The sequence below is a fragment of the Leguminivora glycinivorella genome, chromosome Z (genome assembly GCF_023078275.1).
Source record: "Leguminivora glycinivorella isolate SPB_JAAS2020 chromosome Z, LegGlyc_1.1, whole genome shotgun sequence".
NCBI lineage: Eukaryota > Metazoa > Arthropoda > Insecta > Lepidoptera > Tortricidae > Leguminivora > Leguminivora glycinivorella.
In genome coordinates, this window is record NC_062998.1 from 21,334,947 (window position 1) to 21,354,834 (window position 19,888).

Here is a 19,888-nt window from a genome sequence, read left to right on the forward strand (position 1 = left end):
TTCGATATCAGTGGAGGTACCAAATATATGTACTCAGGTACCTACCAAATAGTATCAAATAGGTACTAAATTTTAGTATGTACTAAACATCAAATATCTGTAGTGGTCCAGGGGTCCTGACGCTCACTTTATATGCACGACACGGTAAATGACGAATAACAACACGGGAGTAGAAAAAATAATAATTTTAACTACAGTCAAGTTCCCTATTGCTAATGTACATTGAAAGTGTCATTGACAAGTAACAATTAACAAAAATAATTTAAAAAGACTAAATTTATATACGTTTTAAGTACCCATTTTGAGATTTATTCATGCTCATCATCAGGGAGCGTACTTTTCATGCCGATGACATTAATCTGACGTCACGCTCCGTATAGGATGATCACAAATAGTTTTATTGTAAATTATTAATCATTATTCGTCAATCATTTTAATCTTATACAAATTACTTCAAATACAGTAGTCCATTTACATGTGGCATAAATAATACCTACTTGAAATGTGAAACGTGAATAAAATTATTTGATTTGTTTTTATAAATAAATTTAATTAAATAGTATTGTTAACAACACATTACAAGAAATACGTAGAAAAGAGAATTTCTCTCTAACGTAAAGCACACCATCCTTCTTGCATTCATTACCATGCAAAGAAATGCATAACTTAAAATGATTGATGACTAATGATTAATAATTAACAATAAAACAATTTGTGATCACCCTATATGGAGCGTGACGTCAAATTGATGTCATCGGCACGAAAAGTACGCTCCCTGCTCATCATGAACCCTGGTTGTACAGTCAACCAATTGAAACCCTAGGCCACTGTAGAACTATGTCATAGTGGCGTTATAAATCAGATTGTAAGATATCTCTTACTCCTTGTCATTTTGACATGGTTGTAGAGTGGCCTAGGGTTCCAATTGGTTGACTATACCTAGTGGAACTCATGTTTAGTGCAACATAAAAACAAGCCGTTTTCGTCATCCGACTCGCCTTGATGAGTATTTGGGTGAGCAGTACCCAAGATAGAGCTGATGCTGAACCCTGGCTGTACCTAGGGGAACACGGGTTTGGTGTAACATAAGCAAACACTGTTTTCGTCATCGGACTTGTCTTGATGAGTACTTAAGGTAGAGCTGTAGCTGAGCCCTGGCTGTACCTAGGGGAACTCAGGTTCGATGCAATAATTATAAATACACGCTGTTTGTAACCGCGGCCCCAAATCTCAAGGAAGGTGGTTCTCAATTCGTCTGTATTTTTTTTTGTTTGTGCCACGATATCTTCGTCGTTACTGGACCGATTTTTTTTATTGAGTGTATATTATGCATACAAATTGGTCCCATTTTTATCAAAACCCAGTTCTGATGATAGGATCCTGGAGAAATCGAGGGAGGTCCTCAAATCTTAAATGCATACATACAGTGATTTTTGTGTTTTTATAAGAACAGCATACATTTACTTATGGAACACTGACATTTGGTGCAGTGGAACTGCTGATGATGGTCAGAACGGAACTCCTCAAATCTGAACGGCACAATTATAGAGAACTAGCTTTTGCTCGCGACTTCGCTTGCGTTAGAAAGAGACAAAAAGTAGCCTACGTCATTCTCCATCCCTTCAACTTTTTCCACTTAAAAAATCACGTTAATTCGTGGCTCCGTTTATAATATTAGCATGGATTTGGTATTTATATAAGAACAGCATGCAATTACGTCCAGAACAGTGACATTTGGTGCAATGGAACTGCTGATGAAGATCAGAACGGAACTTCTTAAATCTAAACGGCACACTTATAGTAACTTTGGTTTTTTTTATAAGAATAGCATGCATTTAAGTTCAGAACAGTGACATTTATTTAGTTATGTTCGCTAAGAATATTGAGTTTTCAAGTCAAATTTTGCCTAGCTTCGATTTCTTATAATCGGATTCATGAGGAATTGAGGAAACTCCTCAAACCTTTACCTGTATTTATTTGTGTTTTCATCAAATAATCAAAGATTTACATTAAAAGCAGTTTTAAAAATTACCTACACATTTCTACATAATTCAACATTCGCAAGTACCTTTCACCAGAACCCCAAAAGTGGCGGTTTTTTTTTTTCTTAAAAATTATTCTGTTTATAAGTTCGTTGGACACAGAAATAAATTTATTTTATTTACCACATGGTGGCAAAGAAGTATACCTACATCCAATCTGATAGTAAGCAGTTACCGCAGCCTTTGGACGCTTGGAACTCCAGTATTATTTATATTGCCTACATGTGTTACTGTTAGTGAAATCAACTGTAATTAATTCTGATATTCAAATGAATATACATTCATATTTCTTATAGTAATATAATTATGTACTGTCTGTTTCATATATGGTAAATTAATAAATGTGTTGTAACTACATGGTGTTAAGGGGCTCCACACGGTTTTCATCGATTTTTTACAAGTTTTGAGTTGAAACTCTTAAATGTGCACTAAGGTCAGTGCGGGCAAGACCGGCATACTTTATTTGAAATAAAGTTTGAGTAGATAAAGAATATATAATAATAAAGTTTGAGTAGAAAAGATAAACAGTCCGGTCCAAGCAGTTGCCGAGCGCAGTCGTGTACGAGTATTATCGCTACGCGCGAAGGGTCATTGAACCCACGAATCGAGTCGAGCTATTTCGTGATGGAAAAAATGTGTCTTGTGAAATGTACTCAGTGTAATATTGTAATAAATGAGGTGTTAACATTTATTAGAAACAAAATTGATGTGATGAATGATGAAAGCTTGATACAAATTTGTACGTCGGCGTTCAGTGACGTTGAAATTAAGAATGCAAAAACTTTGCTATTCCAATCGGTGCCGAACAGCGACCGTTTAATTACGAGAAAAAATAAAGGAAAGTCAACTAGAGACATGGAGGATATTGTGAGACTGTTAAGAAAAGCTCATGTGGACAGTTTACCCATTTTCGTGGCAAAAGACTTACATAGGCTTCCGCCTGTTTATTTTGACCACATAGACTGTACACGCTTGCTCAAGGACATTCTCGTGATGCAGCAAGAAATTGTCCACATCAAGGAGAACTTTGCTACTCGAGAACAAGTGAAAAGCATAGAAAATGAGGTTAAAAACTTTAAGCAATTTAGTAGCCCTCAACCACAGCCCCGACCACATACCCCCGAGCAGGAGAGGTTTGATTGCAACGTTAATTTGCGAAGAGGAGGTTTTGTTTTTAGAGACAGTTTTGTGAATAATAGCGGGCCGATAGGTCTACAGCATTTAACTTCACCGTTAAGGTCAATGGACGACGTCAACAGCCGGCAAGGTGGCTCGCTCGAACATGCAGCACAATCGCATACGGCTATCTCACCTACATCGTCATCGGTACGGAGGTCATCGAACTGTGAGCGGCCGAGCGATAGCGATCTGTTGGAATCTTCCGTCCCGCTCGCACGCGCGGAGGAAGTCAGTCGCGCTATTTCTCCTGTACACGCATCGCACGAAGCACCCCGAATGCATACGCACGTGGAGGCCACAACTGCGGTTTCGAACAGTGCGAAATCAACTCAGGCGCCGATTGAGGCCCGCTTACACGCGCTGTCGGCCAGCTGTTCGGACGATAACGACGGTTCAACGCATATGCACCGTATTAATGACGTGAGAGAGTCCAATTTACCGATGAAATCTATGGCGGAGGTTGTTAAGGACGGCGTTTGGAAACAGTCTCAAAATAAAGACGACGAGTATGTGAAAGGTCAAATGTACCGACTTAGAAATCAATTTATTGGAAATCGTGGTAGGGCTAATCCTGGTGCGAACTGTAAGTTTAAGGCGGCAGAAGTAAAAGTCCCGTTTTATATCTACAACGTGGACGAGGGAGCTTCGGAAAAGGATATTGCCGATTTCGTTTTCAGTAAAACGAGAGTTACGATAAGACCTCAGAAAATACGAATGAGACAGACTAAGGGATATGAAGCGTACAAATTCTTTATACCGGAAAATAAGCTAGCAGTTTTTATGAATGAACAACTGTGGCCGAGCGGTGTCGCTTTCCGTCAGTATATCAGGATTGACAAGAAAGGTGATAATCGCGTGTCTTATCTGCGTGCCTCGAGTGATAAGAACTTCTCCGAGCTTAATCAGTGAAATTAGTAAATAATACCTAGATTTCTTTTGGGGATCGCTTTTTAGGAGAATTGCTTTTTACAGTTATAGCTTTTTATGATAATTGCTTTTATGGGAATGGCACGAAACGCTAGTGCTAGTACTATAACGTTAGTAAGCTTTAATTGCAAAGGTATTATAAGATCAGTTGAATGTGTAAGAAATATTTGTCGCACGGCAGATATTATTGCTATCCAGGAGTCGTGGATAATGCCGCATGATTTGGGCTTTTTTGGAACCATAAGTAATGAGTTTTCATTTACCGGTAAGTCTGCGATCGACACGTCTAAGGAAATTTTGAGGGGCAGACCATATGGAGGTGTAGCTATACTATGGCGGAAGACAGTGTTCCCGTGTGTGTCTGTAATAGAATGTCGTAGTGTGCGTCTGTGCGCGATTAAAATCGATATTGGGGACCGATCGGTGTTGTTATTCTCCGTATACATGCCTACAGACTCAGCAATTAATGTTGTGGAATTCACGGAATGCTTAGGCGAAGTGGCGGCAATTGTCGAGAATAGTAACGTTGACTCGGTGTTCGTACTCGGTGACTTCAATGCTCACCCGGGCGAGCTATTCTCAAATGAACTATTGAACTTTTGTGTTGAACAGGATTGGTCGTGTGTCGACATGGATCTGCTCCCAAGCAACTCGTTTACTTTTATCAGTGATGCCCATGGTTGCAAGCGCTGGTTGGATCACTGTGTAGTAACTCACGCCGCCAGGCAGTCAGTGATCAATGTATCGGTGCTACATAATACCTATTGGTCGGATCATTTACCTTTGGCCATAGAATGTGACTTAGACTATATTAAACCTTCTATACCGACGCCTGTGGTCATGACTGATAGGGTAAAATGGGGTGTCAGGGACGAGGTACAGATAGAAAAATATCATGACTTCTGTAATATAAGATTAAGTAAAATACATTGTCCACGAGAACTTAGTAACTGTGTTCATAAGTTATGTGATAACGAGAATCATAAGGCGCTGGTGAATAATATGTACAAAAACATTGTAAAAATACTTAAAGCGGGAGCGGAGCATAGTTATGTGGAACCGAGACGAAGGAAACACAAATATGTTGCGGGCTGGAATAAGCACGTGTCCGACGCGCATAGGATGGCCAGAGTCTATTATTTAAACTGGATAGATTACGGAAAACCTACGGCAGGACCCGTATATAACCAAATGCGCGAATCGCGTCGGGTTTTTAAATCTAAGTTAAAATTCTGCCAAAATAATCAAAAACAAATTAAATTAGACATAATTGCAAAACACCACTATAAGAAAGACTTCAGTAAGTTTTGGAAGGAGACTAGTAAATTAAACCCAAAGTCTGGCCTACCGGTGAGCGTCAGCGGCCTACATGATCCTGTAAGCATAGCCAACGCCTTTAAAAACCATTTCAGAGTGGAATCTCCTTTGGGGCCCACTGAGCTTACGCCTGAGTTTGATAGTCGGGAGGATGAGAATCTGGTTAATTTCTCTGCCGAAGAAGTGGCTCGTATAGTTAAAAATATGGTTAGAGGTAAATCTCCGGGGCATGACAACATCAGCATTGAGCACCTGAAATATGCGGGAAGCCATCTACCGAGGGCGTTGGCCATGTTTTATAGTCTTTGTGTTCGGCATAGCTATCTTCCGGAAGAGTTGATGTACACTATTGTGGTTCCAATAATTAAAAATAAAACTGGAGATGCATCAGATGTGACCAACTACCGGCCTATCTCACTAGCAACCACCATTGCCAAGGTGCTGGATGCTCTGCTTGATAGGCAGCTGGACAAGCACATTCAATTACATGACGCGCAATTTGGCTTTAGGCCGGGCCTCTCCACTGAGAGTGCTGTCTACTGCCTCAAGCAGACCGTACAGTACTATACCTCCAGGAGGACGCCGGTGTTTGCATGCTTTCTGGATCTCTCCAAGGCCTTTGACCTAGTGTCATACAAAATTCTTTGGCAGAAGATGCAGAGCAGCGTCGGTCTTCCTGGTGAGGTGATCTCCCTGCTTAAATATTGGTACCATCAACAGAAGAATTGCGTGAGATGGGCTGGTAGGGATTCCGAGGAGTACGGGCTGGAGTGTGGGGTCAGGCAGGGGGGGATAACGTCTCCAAGGCTGTTCAACCTGTACGTCAACGGATTGATTGAGGAGTTAAGTAGCGCCAATGTCGGATGTTCGGTTGATGGTGTTTGCATGAACAACTTCAGCTATGCAGACGACATGGTGCTGCTTGCACCATCTCTGGGTGCTTTGCAAACCCTAATCGGTGTCTGTGAGAGATACGCAGAGAGCCATGGACTCAGATACAATGCCAGCAAAAGTGAATTTCTGATTTTCAAGGCTGGTACAAAAACGTATGAGACCCTGCCACCAATTACTCTATGTGGCACTAACCTGAACAGAGTCACGCATTTTAAGTATCTGGGTCATTGGGTCACTGAGGATCTCTCTGACAATATGGACATCGAGAGGGAGAGACGAGCGTTGTCCGTCCGTTGCAATATGTTGGCACGTAGGTTTTCAGGATGCACGAAGGGAGTCAAGGTTACTCTTTTTAGGGCATACTGCCAGTGCTTCTATACATGTAACCTATGGGTCAATTATACGCAGAGGACGTACAGCGCTCTTCGAGTGCAATATAACAACGCCTTTAGGATGTTGCTCGGTCTTCCACGTTGGTGCAGTGCATCAGGAATGTTTGCGGAGGCAAGCGTGGACGGCTTCCATGCGATTATAAGAAAACGCTGTGCCTCTCTGCTCAATAGGTTAAAAGGGAGCCCGAGCAGTATCCTGAGAGTGTTTGCCTGGAGGTGGGATTCACCAATGATGCGAAGATGGATCGGTCTGCACTCCAGTCTTGTAAATTATGATTATTAATAATAATATATAGCTTGATTTGATTATATTTCTATTGCCTAATTATTTATTCTATAATCCAGTTATATTTTTAATTTAATACATTGCATGTTGTTAAAATTTATCCCTAATTGTGTAAATAATATAATATATATAATTATAATTCTATTTTTATTGGAATAATTGTGCTTATATAATTAATTTATGAGAGACATGTAACCTAATTTGGACATTGCCAGTAGCTTCTAATATTTAATTTCAACTTCTTTTTATTTTATTTTATTTCGTTATTAAGTACTTATTTTTTATAATTTTTGACATGTTTCCCATAATTTAATTAATGCTTTATTGTTAATGTGCGTTATTTGATGTTTATTTTAATCTCTAAATTGTATAGGTCCTTAGTTATTTTGTCACCCATTGTATGAGCCATGTTGCTTGAATCAAATAAATAAATAAAAATAAAATAAAAATAAAACTGAGACTATTAAAGTAGTCTGGAGTGATCCGCATGGTCCTATGGGGTAGCAAATTTTATATTCTACACAGCTTTTATAATACTTTGGTGAATTAAAGTAAACTTATGTGATAAAAATGACTTTTTTTAAGGCTCGGCGGGTTGAGTACGGAAAGACTGTCTAGTGCTCGTTGTCGCGTAATTTCATATAGAAATAAGTATCTAAACCATGGTTATTGTTATATTCTGTAATAACAAGGAGTAATGTGATAGTTATTAAAACAAATAACGTTGATATTTTCAACATACCAGCATTTTTCTATGGCAAGACCGCCATACGTCCCGTAAATGAGGTTGATAACCTTCTTTTTTCAGGTCCAGACAAAAGCAAAGCCGAAAGTTATAATTAAAATTAACCTACAACACCCATTTAAACTCGACTTATTTCCCATAAAGCCTAAAAAAGGTGCCTTACTCTTATATGCCGGTCTTTCCGACTAGGCACAATTTCGAAGTTACATGTTGCAGGACATAAAACAATAAATTGAACGCGTTTTAAGAGCATCAATTGTACTAGACAGGAAGAACGGTTATTAAACTACTACGTTACATACATAATGCACAAATATTCCAACTGCTTCTATTTTATTTTAATTTTGTGCGTAACCATGTTGAACTCGATGGTCGAGTTCGAAACACGAATCAAGTTTTTTGTTAACTAGTGTTCGTCCTAGGGATATCTATTGAAGAATAATGGATTAAGGATGAAAAACTAGTATACCTTCGGAGGTGTAAGAAGTGATAGTTATATAAATACAAAAGTTATATGCAGTAGACGGTCTTTCTGGGTAGACGGTCTTCCCCACACTGACCATACCTACATATAGAATTATAAGACAAACGGCCATCGGTTCTTCAATCTTTTATCTCTATTCGCAAGAAGCATTTAAAAAAACCTTATTTTAAAAACATGGTCTAAAAAAACACAGTTATAGAAATTTGACTTTAGTGAAGGGTCTTACATACATGAAATCGACATCGAATTGAGAACCACCTTCCTTGAGATTTGGGTTGGCGGTTAAAAACAGCGTGTATTTATATTGTATCGAACCTGAGTTCCCCTAGGTACAGCCAGGGCTCAGCTACAGCGCTGTCTTGGGTACTGCGCACCCAAGTGCTCATTAAGGCAAGACCGATAACGAAAACTGGATTTGTCTATGTTGCACCAAACCCGAGTTCCCGTAGGTCCAGCCAGGGTTCAGCATCAGCTCTACCTTGGGTACAGCTCAGCCAAGTACTCATCAAGACAAGTCCGATGACGAAAACAGAGTTTGCCTAAGATGTTACACCAAACCCGTGGCTCCTAGGTACAGCCAGGGTTCAGCATCAGCTCTACATTAAGTACAGCTCATTCAAGTAGGTACTCATCAAGACAAGTCCGATGATGAAAACAACGTTTGCCTATGTTACACCAGATCCAAGTTCCCCTAGGTCCAGCCAGGGTTAAGCATCAGCTCTATACTGCTTACCCAAATACTCATCAAAGTCGAGTTGGATGACGAAAACGGCTTGTTTTTATGATTCACTAAACCTGAGTTCCCCTAGGTGCAGCCAGGGTTCAGCATCAGCTAGACCTTGGATACTGCTCAATTGCTCATTCAAGTACTCATCAAGACAAATCCGATGACAAAAACAGCGTTTTTCTATGTTACACCAAACCCGAGCTCCCTAGGTACAGCCAGGGTTCAGCATCAGCTAGACCTTGGGTACTGCTCACTCGAGTACTCATCAAGACAAGTCTGATGACGGTAACAGCGTTTGCCTATGTTAAATCTGCGCAAGGCAAGAGCATATCATAACAAAGTATTTGGTATTGAAAATCAAACCTTATTTCATCTACAAACGTTTCAATCAAACAGAAACGCGCAAATATCACACAGTGCCGCCATAGGTAACAATCATATGTTATTTCGTTCGCGGTAATGTGTGCTTTATGAGTGAGGTACAGAATTAAAATTTGCACGATATGCTCTAAGAGGGAAAGCCAATAAAACCCAATATAAGGCTTACCCTTATGGCGTTAGGCTGAGCAGGTGATAAGGGTTTTAAAAGGTATTGGGCTATTTTGGGTAAGCGCTAGCGTTAGAGCTTTAAAAGCAAAAGGAAAGGCTATCGTCTGGAAAGGGTAGGGTAAGTTAAGCCTAACGAAATACCCATACAAAACCCCGTATAAGGGATAGCGGGCCGGTCCCTGGTCCTGCAGTGGCCTAGGGTTCCAAGTAGTTGACTGCACATATTTAGATTTAATTTCAGCAATCAATAGTAGTTTATTTTTCTTGTGGTTCAAATAAAAGTAATATTACTAATATATTTTAATTATTTGTGAACGCATTACCCCTAATAGTTTAAACTCATTGATCTGGCTTTACAGATTTTAATTGGAAGCATTATTATAAATTTCAGGGGCAAATACGAACACCAACGGGCGCGTTACGAGCCTTACCCAGACAAGCGGCGGACCAGCCCCTATCGCTCGCGCTTCGCTCTGCGGAACCCCCCTGCGGAGAAGCCCCGCGCGAGTGACTCGAAGGTACAATACACCAACGACACGGTGCCTTACAAACACCACCAATTCTGTATTTGGTTCTTTTAACAAAATACATTAGCTACATGACATTCCTAGCTTCTTTCTATTCCTTACACATTGTTAGCAAAAATTATTTGACAAAAGGTTCAAACGTCATTCAATACGGTTATTACGCAAAAATCTGCTCTAGCGAGTCTCTCAAGATGTTGGTCGAGAGTCTTCGCTATGAGACCGTTCGCTGAAACGACTATCGGTACAATGAGTGAGCCAAGTCTAGGTACTTACTGGACTTGTCCTTCTCGGTTTTCACGAGATTCTCATCATGGGGGATGGTGATGTTAACGAGCACGGCCCGGCGTTGCGGTCGATCTATTATCACAATGTCAGGTTTATTGGCTACAATCGTCCTGTCAGTGATAATAGATCGATACCAATAGAGCGTGGCCGGACCATTTTCGAGAACGGGCGCAGCGCAGGTGAGTACTTGTAGTACGGTACTTCGCGGTCCACAAGGCCGTATTGAAAAGCAAGCTGCTAGTGAATAATTCTGGCTACGAGATTATGTCTGTGCAAGTACTCGCAGTTTGCAAGATGAGAACAACCGGAAATGATATGCCTGAGTGACTCTCCGGGACGGCGGCATGCCCGACAAATTTCTTCAGGATATATTTCCGGTAGTTGTTCGTCATCATAACTTCGTCCGTCATTTATTTATTTTTATTATTTATTAACACGCTGAGATAAGGCCATTTCGTGGCACTTCATTCCTTTCAGTCTTGTTGTTATTATGTGTATTTTGTCTTACCTGTGTTCACGAATAAACGTTTATTCTATTCTAATACTAAAGACTGTATCGTTAAGTATGAAGACAACTTTGAGTAGCCGTATTTATTTGCTATTATATTTTTTTCTTATAACAAGCCATGGGCTTAATAAGGCACATAATAAGGTAGACATTTTGTCCTAGAAACTCGACGTAAAGCATATGGTTTAGACAGTATTGACTTAATCCTCCCGAGTACCAATTACGATTCCGGACAAATGCTACTAGAAAATTCACAAAGTGCGTAAAAGACGATACGATTGCGAAAAAAAATTGTATGGTGCGAACCTCAACGACACATGATCCACAAAGCAGAATATCTGGACATAGTCTAGCCACTGTTATTTAAAAAAAATATAGTTCAGGATCTGTGTATGGCGGACATTTAGAGAATGTGGCATGGTGCTTACTCTAACTCCGACTTTGATGTCGAATTTGACTATCATACATTGTTTATATCGATCTGGTTTAAGCACTGTTCAAACACCATGAATGTCAATTAGACTTTGGCCTATGGCTAATTTTTTTATCTGTTTCTCTCATCCTGCTAGCATCAAAAATTTACGGCAATCCGGAACGTTGCTCAAAATTGCGTTTTTTTAAATTATATAAATTCGCCGCATTTATTCTACAAGTACCCAATTGGAAAAACCATGAAGAGGACTCTTAAAGAATATATTTTGGCAGCATATTAACCTTTGTTTGTTGAAATCGTACAAAGAGTCATTGAATTATTCTCAAATTAAGCCAGATAGGGGTTGTCCGAAATTTATTTGCTAGACCTTGATGAAAGTGCCATAAAGTCCCTAAAATAAAAAAAGTATCAGACATTCTTATATCAAATAGTACTTACCAATACCTTAAGATCATACTCTCGGAACATAATAATACAAAATTATGCACATGTCAACATTTAGACGAGGTTTGTTTTGTCCTTATACTTAACGATACAGTCCTTATAATTAAAAAAAAAATGGTCAAAAAAAAACTTTTCTCGAAATTTGATTTTAGTGAAGGGTCTTACATACTTACATGATATCGACAAGTTTGGAATTACCTTTGACTTGCCTAAAAACTCAAGAGAGCTATTAATTTTAAACTAGTTAAAAGAATAGTACATTGTGCAATAAGGGAGGTAAGGAGGACATTAATAACGTGTGTTACACACAAGTTATTAACCCTTCGTATGCTTAGACACGGATCCGTGCGTGGGAATTTTAATCTATTGTTTTAAATGTCAAGGTCGTATTTTCAATGATCAAAATTGACAGGCCGCATACGAGGGGTTAACCCTTTACCGCATGTGACGTATGCAATATTTGTTCAAATTGGAACTGTAACAGCTGTCAGTAGAATAGAATTTATAACGGCCAAATATGGAACAATATGCGGTAAAGGGTTAATGTCCTTGCCTCCACCCGCCTAAAACAATGATCAAATGTCAAAATTTCATTTTTTTTATCAGTCTACCACAGATAATGCTACGAAGTGCGTTTAGTTCTCGTGACATGTTATACTGCCAGATTGTAAATTATTACAATTTATCGGAATGAAATTTACTAAATAAATGCAGTACAGACTGAAATAATTAATAATTGGAAGCGCTGGTGGCCTAGCGGTAAGAGCGTGCGACTTTCGATCCAGAGGTCGCGGGTTCGAACCCCGGCTCGTACCAATGAGTTTTTCGGAACTTATGTGCGAAATGTCATTTGATATATGCCAGTCGCTTTTCGGTGAAGGAAAACATCGTGAGGAAACCGGACTAATCCTAATAAGGCCTAGTTACCCTCCGGGTTGGAAGGTCAGATGGCAGTCGCTTTCGTAAAATTAGTGCCTACGCCAAATCTTGGGATTAGTTGTCATTGCGGACCCCAGGCTCCCATGAGCCGTGGCAAATGCCGGGATAACGCAAGGAGGATGATGACAGACTGAAATAATTGTAAACATAATTTTACATAAATTAATTGGACTTTTAATACCGTACAATACTTTTTTTATAACTTAATAGTCAAATTTTAGTCGTGCAGAAAAAATCCTTGGCTGATTGAATCATCCTATGCTATGCCTGAATTATTTTTCATCACATTTGCTGTTTAAAGGTCTCATTGCATCTACGTGTACTGAAAAATAATGTACTATTTTATTCCCAAGGGAGTTATGGATTTAGTTTGTTGCACTACCAGAGTTTGACTATTAAGCTATAAAAAAAATCACACAATTTAAAAATTGCATTTTATTTATGTTTTGTAAATTTCACGCAGATAAATCGTTATACTTTACAATCTGACAGGAAATTATGACGGCCATCTCGATTTGCGCATGACCGCGTTGCCATAGTAACGGGCAGTACAACAGAAACTTCAATAAGAAAATGCTTTGTCTTATGATTTTTTCCTCTGTGTTTGATGAAAAACATTGTGTGTAACTCAGGAGGTAAGGATTCTCTCCAGCCTGCGGCTGTCGCGAGTTATACACTCGTTGTCAAAATCCCCCTTACCTCCCTTGTTGCACAATGTACTATTAAGGATAGGTATTAATTTTTAAAACTAATAAATCCATTATTTCCTTGGGAATTAAATAGTACACAAAGACCTTTACAGGGGACAGCTCAATCACATTTTTTGCCATACGAAATTAAACCTTATTACTGAAACAGAAAGTCGATCGTATCAGACTAGCGAAAACGGTCCACATGAGAGGACATTGTTTGGGCTGGTGTCCCTCTCGCACGTGTTGCCAGTGTTAATGAGGTTCCCATATTAGTAGTATTTTTATCTGTATATTACCTGACTTTATAACTTCTTATTTTATTTTAATGTTATATTCAAACTAGGGTTTCGATATATTTCAAAAAATTTGAAAATAATTATAATGTAATTATTTTGATGCCAGTAAATCAAAGATTTGTATAATTAAAAAATACTTTCAATTGGGTGTTAGTAGATTTAGTAGTAACTTTGAAAATTGACTGGTATCCCCAATTTATGACAGTGATGACGTCACTGAATAATGTTGACATTGTCAGCAAGTGCGAGAGGGACACCAGCCCAAACAATTACCTCTCATGTGGACACACTTTTTGACCTAACCAAACAATCTAGTTTAATAATTCTAAATCTATGATAGTACATTATTCTTTAGTACACGTAGATACAATGATACCTTTAAACAGCAAAAGTGTTCAGTCATTTTATTTTATTGGACTGACCCTAACGTATTTTCACACCCGGCCGCAGTCGCCGCGCGTTGTGCGCTTGAAACACTCCGTTGAGCCAAAACCGTTAAGTTCATTATTCTTGACCGCTAGCAAGTTTCGGTAAATAAATCGTAGGTATTTGTCGTTTGCGGGGAAGTGAAGGATCTGTTACGCTAGTAACTTATTATTGATCTGTGGTAAGGCATCTTAATCTTATTTTAGAACTAACGAACATTGCTATTTAAAGACCAAAATATATGGTTATTAGAGAAAAGTCTGAATAATAATTCTATGGATTAGTATAATAAAGTAGCGAATGTTTTTTTTAGGGTTCCGTACCAAAAAAATACAACAGGATTAGGGCTTGCATTCCGGAATTCCGGAATCTCGAAATTCCGGAATTTCGGACAATTTTTCCGATATTACAGTTCCGGAATTGAAACACATAATCTCGAAAATTCCGGAGTTGAAAAAAGATATATTTTTGGACGAAAACGTGTAATATCAGCCTGGTTATTTTACAAAACTACCACCGCGTCTATAAAAGATATGTAAATTCATTAAGTTAGACACTGCTCGGATTCAGGTAGTGCCTATTTTAGGACCAAAGGGTTGCATCCAGGGCTAGTTAGAGCGAGATAGTGTAGTTTTAACCCTAATATTATACCATTGTCACTTTCTGGTTTTGCTCTCAATTGTTTTAGCTAATGAGTGAAATATATAATCAGTTTAAAGTAAATATGTGTTATAGACAGTTGTGTTTTGTGATAATTTAAAATTACTAGCCGGGAGTTGAGTGTTATGCTCGAATACTGAAGGACAATTAAATATAAATAAATAACATTAGGTACATTATTATTTTATTAGCGTTATTTATGCTCAATTTATTAGATCGAACTTAAATTTCAGTAATAATCTAAATTAATCGGTATTAAAGCGGCATAAACTCAAAATGTTACTTCTTTTCTCATAGCACTGAACATTTTAGGCATAAAGAAACTTAAGAAAGTTCAGACGCAAATCGTAGTATTTGGTATTACATTCATTCACAAGCATAACGTCGTAGTTACTTTATACACTTTTCACAAAGACGTGTGCATATTTTACTAAACTCTATCTAAGTCTATTACCACTTACCTCAAAATCAAAAGATTTGAGAAGCAAATGTATGGAAAATGATGAATACGAAAAGAATGATTTATTTTTTTACAAAAAATTAAGTTGTATGTAGGTACCTAGGAATAAATCATAAAATCTGTCTTTATGGGCTAGCTTGGATATCTTTTGTCCCTACTCGAATCTGATAAAGGTAATTCAATATTTCTTTTATTACAGTTACGTGAACAAGACGCTATGCCATTCTTGTAAATTATTACTTTTATATTATTTCGATAGACAATGGATAAAAAAATAACTTTAACGTTGACCACTATCAGAAAACTGGCACTAAAACCTCGTTTGTATCGTTAACTGTAGTTCGAAATACCTTGCAAGACCGATTTTGACACAAAATGGGCTTTCCTGTAAAATTACTAAAATGAAAATTTCAGTGTTATATGCCTTTCAGGTACGGAGTTATTGTCTTAAACGTCGATTTATAATAAATTTCAATTTAAAATTGTATTATTTCATCAAAAACCCACCAGAAAACCAAACCAAAAAAAATTGTTCAATTCCGGAACTAGTTCCGGAATTCCGGAATTGAAGTCCAATCTCGAAAACCAGTTCCGGAATTGAAAATCGTCCGATATTGCAAGCCCTAAACAGGATCCCTTATGGTGCGACTGGACAGAGTACCGACTTCTTTACGTAGAAAGAGGAGGTTCTGTATTCAGTTTCGTATTTATGTTTTATGTACTTATGCACGGGAAGCATGGTCGCGCGATAGACGATAAAATATCAGGCCGTCCCTATCGCACTTACAAATAGTGCGATAGGGACGGCCTGCTATTTTATCGTCTATCGCGCGACCATGCTTCCCGTGATGTTCACCGATGACTCCGAGAGCCATGATCCAATTTTAATCATATTTCTGAAGAAAGCGGATTATTGCAAACGTGACGAAAAAGAATTAAATTTTGGTTTTAACATAGATATTGTGTGACGTAAAATTGAAAATCCTCTGATGACGTCAGCCGCGAAATTATCGTTAATACATCATTTTATCGACACTTCTAATTACATACTAGTAATTGTCTTTGACCATATTTGACGTTTCGTTGGTTTACTATATTGGACAAGTAAGGTTGAACTGACTTTAAATCTACTAAAAGATGAAAATGTAGTATCCGCAATTCCGACCGATGCATTACAACCTTTTTAGGGTTCAGTACCAAAAAGGTACAACAGGAACCCTTATGATGCTCAGACGAATGATACTAGGATCATTCGTCTGAGTTATGGTGCGACTCTGACCGTGTCACATTACTAAATATCTCGAGAACTACTAATGCTACCAACTTGAAATTTAGAATAGTTGTGAACGTTGTAAACCTCTACAATTAGAAAGTATATATTTTTTTAATTTATGAATTTTAATTGTAGAAAATGGCTAAAACGAAAGGGAAACTGTAAATTTCAAGTTACTAAGTCAAGTGGGGTATCGTTAGAAAGAACACAATTTCAACGTAAATAAACTATTTTTTACACGACTGCCCCAAAAAAAGAGTGTATTGTTTTCAGCGTTCATGTTTGTATGTATGTATGTGAGTTTCTTTGTTCCACCATAACTTCTGAATGCCTTAACCGATTTAAATGAATGATGTATCATTGGAATCCTTACGTCACCCCAATGAACATAGGATATATATGTGACGTCACTTAAAATTCAATATGGCGGACGTATTACGTCATAATACGCAAACTTTTGAAAAAAAACTTTTGTAAACCTATCGAGCGGGGTATCAAAATGAAGAGCTTTGAAAGGCGAATAATAATAATATATACATTATACGCGTTTATGTCTTGTTTTGAGAGATTAAGAGTTTTCAAAATATGTTACTTAAACAAATGTAATAAGAACAAATATTATAGAATGAGACATTAGAATGAAGACTTTAGATAGAGGACACTAGAAAACATAAGTATCCGGAATAACAATAGGTACTTGTGTTATTCTGGGGCCTAGTTAATAGATTATGAATCGCGCGAACAGAGTCGAAAACGTGAAAACTTAATCTACATCTACGTCTGTTTATTAGAAAATACGATTATAAAGATAAAAAAAATCTGCGTGGACTTACAGATCAAAGCAGGTACCCGACTGATTTTCCGAGGAAAAATACGGTGATTTTCGGCACGCCAACAGCGGTTCGCCGACCGCTTCTTTGGTCGAATAACAATTAGAAGAGTCTCATTACGCATAGCATAATACTCATTCGTAAGTGGAGATCATTTGGCATTAGGTATTGGTAGTTTTTTGGGACTCGCGTATATTTTGTTGTATGGATTCAAGAAGCTGGTACTTTTAATATTTAAAAAGTTTCTAAATGTCTGAGAATTCTACATTCAAAGCTAATGATTATGAGCCTGAGAGAGCATACTGACCAATTTAAAATGGCAAATTGCCCTATACGCTGAAACAACTATTTAGAACAAGCAATGTGAAAAATACGCATAGTAACCAAACGCATATTTTGACGTAAATTAGGTAGCTTAGGTTTTTTTTTTTTTTGAAATGAAAATAAATTTATTGGTTACAATATAAACGTGTTATACAAGACATGGTTGGAATCTCCAAGTAAGTAAAATTATACTTGTAGAAGGAGATCCCGCTCTTCCTACCATAGTTACTTACATAGTAACCGAAAATCTACTTAAAGGTTCGTTAGGTATATTCAAATGCCCGATGGGCAAACTGCACAGGAATAGGAGTCCCACAACATGGGGCTCCGTCAAGGGCAGATTTAGAAAATCACTGTCTATCTAAACTCATTTATTAGCCAATACGATCATAAAGCCCCGTCTAAGCTATATCTACCTAGACTTAAAGATTCGGGGGAATCCAAGCGCACGCGTTCCAAGGCCGGGCGCCAACATACTCAGAGTCGTCATACTTAGAGTCGGGCCAAGCCCGACGCACGCGGTTGAAAGCGCCCTCATACTTAGACTCGGGTGAAGCCTGACGCCACAGATGCCTGACGCACGCGGTCCATGGCCGGGCGGCGAAGGCGCCCTCATAAATAGAGTCGGGCGAAGCCCGACGCACGCCGTCCATGGCCGGGCGTCGAAGGCGCCCTCATACTTAGACTCGGGTGAAGCCTGACGCACGCGGTCCATGGCCGGGCGGCGAAGGCGCCCTCATAAATACTTAGAGTCGGGCGAAGCCCGACGCACGCGGTTGAAGGCCGGGCGCCGAAGGCGCCCTCATACTTAGAGTCGGGCGAAGCCCGATGCACGCCGTCCATGGCCGGGCGTCGAAGGCGCCCTCATACTTAGACTCGGGTGAAGCCTGACGCACGCGGTCCATGGCCGGGCGCCGAAGGCGCCCTCATAAATACTTAGAGTTGGGCGAAGCCCGACGCACGCGGTTGAAGGCCTCATACTTAGAGTCGGGCGAAGCCCGACGCACGCCGTCCATGGCCGGGCGTCGAAGGCGCCCTCATACTTAGACTCGGGTGAAGCCTGACGCACGCGGTTCATGGCCGGGCGCCGAAGGCGCCCTCATAAATACTTAGAGTCGAGCGAAGCCCGACGCACGCGGTTGAAGGCGCCCTCATACATAGAGTCGGGCGGAGCCCGACGCACGCGGTCCAAGGCAGGGGCGTCGAAGGCGCCCTCATACATAGAGCTGGCGAAGCACGACGTATGTGGTCGAAAGCCGGGCGCGGAAGGCGCCCTCATACATAGAGTCGGGTGAAGCTCGACATCCGTGGTCCAAGGCCGGGATCCGAAGGCCCCATCATACTTAGAGTCACGCGCTAGAAGGCCGGGCGCCGGAAGCATCCTTATACTTAGAGTCGGGTGAAGCCACGTACGCAGTCCAATGCCGGGCGCCGATTTTGTAGGGGCGCAGAGAAAGAGTGTTGGTGTTACGGTGTGCCATTCTGTCTGTCCTCCGTAGCCGAGTTATGGCAATGCAATAGATGTGTTGTCAGTGCTTAAGCACAGAACAAAAGTAACACACACAACACAAACTAGTGACTAAAAGCGAACGCCGTTAAATAAAGTTATCTACATGTTTCTTGCTAAAATATCAAGAGCCAACTCCATGACGTAAAGAAAATATTAAAATTATGGTTGTTTTGTGTGGTCACTAAAATGTACGAAATAAAATAAATAATAAAAAAATTAAAAACACGACTGTAGTTTTAAAGCGAACTGAAAAGATGAAAATAATCTTTAGACATGCTGGTCAGTCAACTTGATTAATATAAAATGGAATAATGAGTGTTTAGTCAGGTTCAAAATTAGCTAAATCAAAAGTTAATCTCATGGATAGGATATCGTGACCGTACCTGGATATTTTATTTTGATTGCAGTCGGGGGACCTTCATGTCAGGTTCTTGTCCATTGTCCCCCGACTGCAATTTAAATAAAATATCCAGGTACGGTCACAATATCCTTCATGAGATTAACTTTTGATTTAGCTAATTTTGAACCTGACTAAACACTCATTATTCCATTTTATATTAATCAAGTTGATTGACCAGCATGTCTAAAAATTATTTTCATCTTTTCAGTTCGCTTTAAAACTGCAGTCGTGTTTTTAATTTTTTAATTATTTATTTTATTTAATTTTTTTTTGTTGTGAAAAAAAAAAAGAATTTTGAAGGAAAATGTAAAAAAAAATACCGAGATAGTACATAAAGAG

The 19,888-nt window shown here is 39.1% G+C and overlaps 1 protein-coding gene across 4 annotated transcripts in view; it reads left to right on the forward strand.

Moving 5' to 3' along the window:
- The window catches only part of LOC125241602 (uncharacterized protein CG7065-like), a 161,195-nt gene that overhangs the window by 57,937 nt on the left and 83,370 nt on the right, over nt 1-19,888 (forward strand). For all 4 annotated transcript variants that reach the window (XM_048150161.1, XM_048150160.1, XM_048150163.1 and 1 more), the window contains one exon: nt 9,934-10,060. In XM_048150161.1, the coding sequence (XP_048006118.1) occupies nt 9,934-10,060 (127 nt within the window). The remainder of the gene's footprint in view (nt 1-9,933; nt 10,061-19,888) is intronic.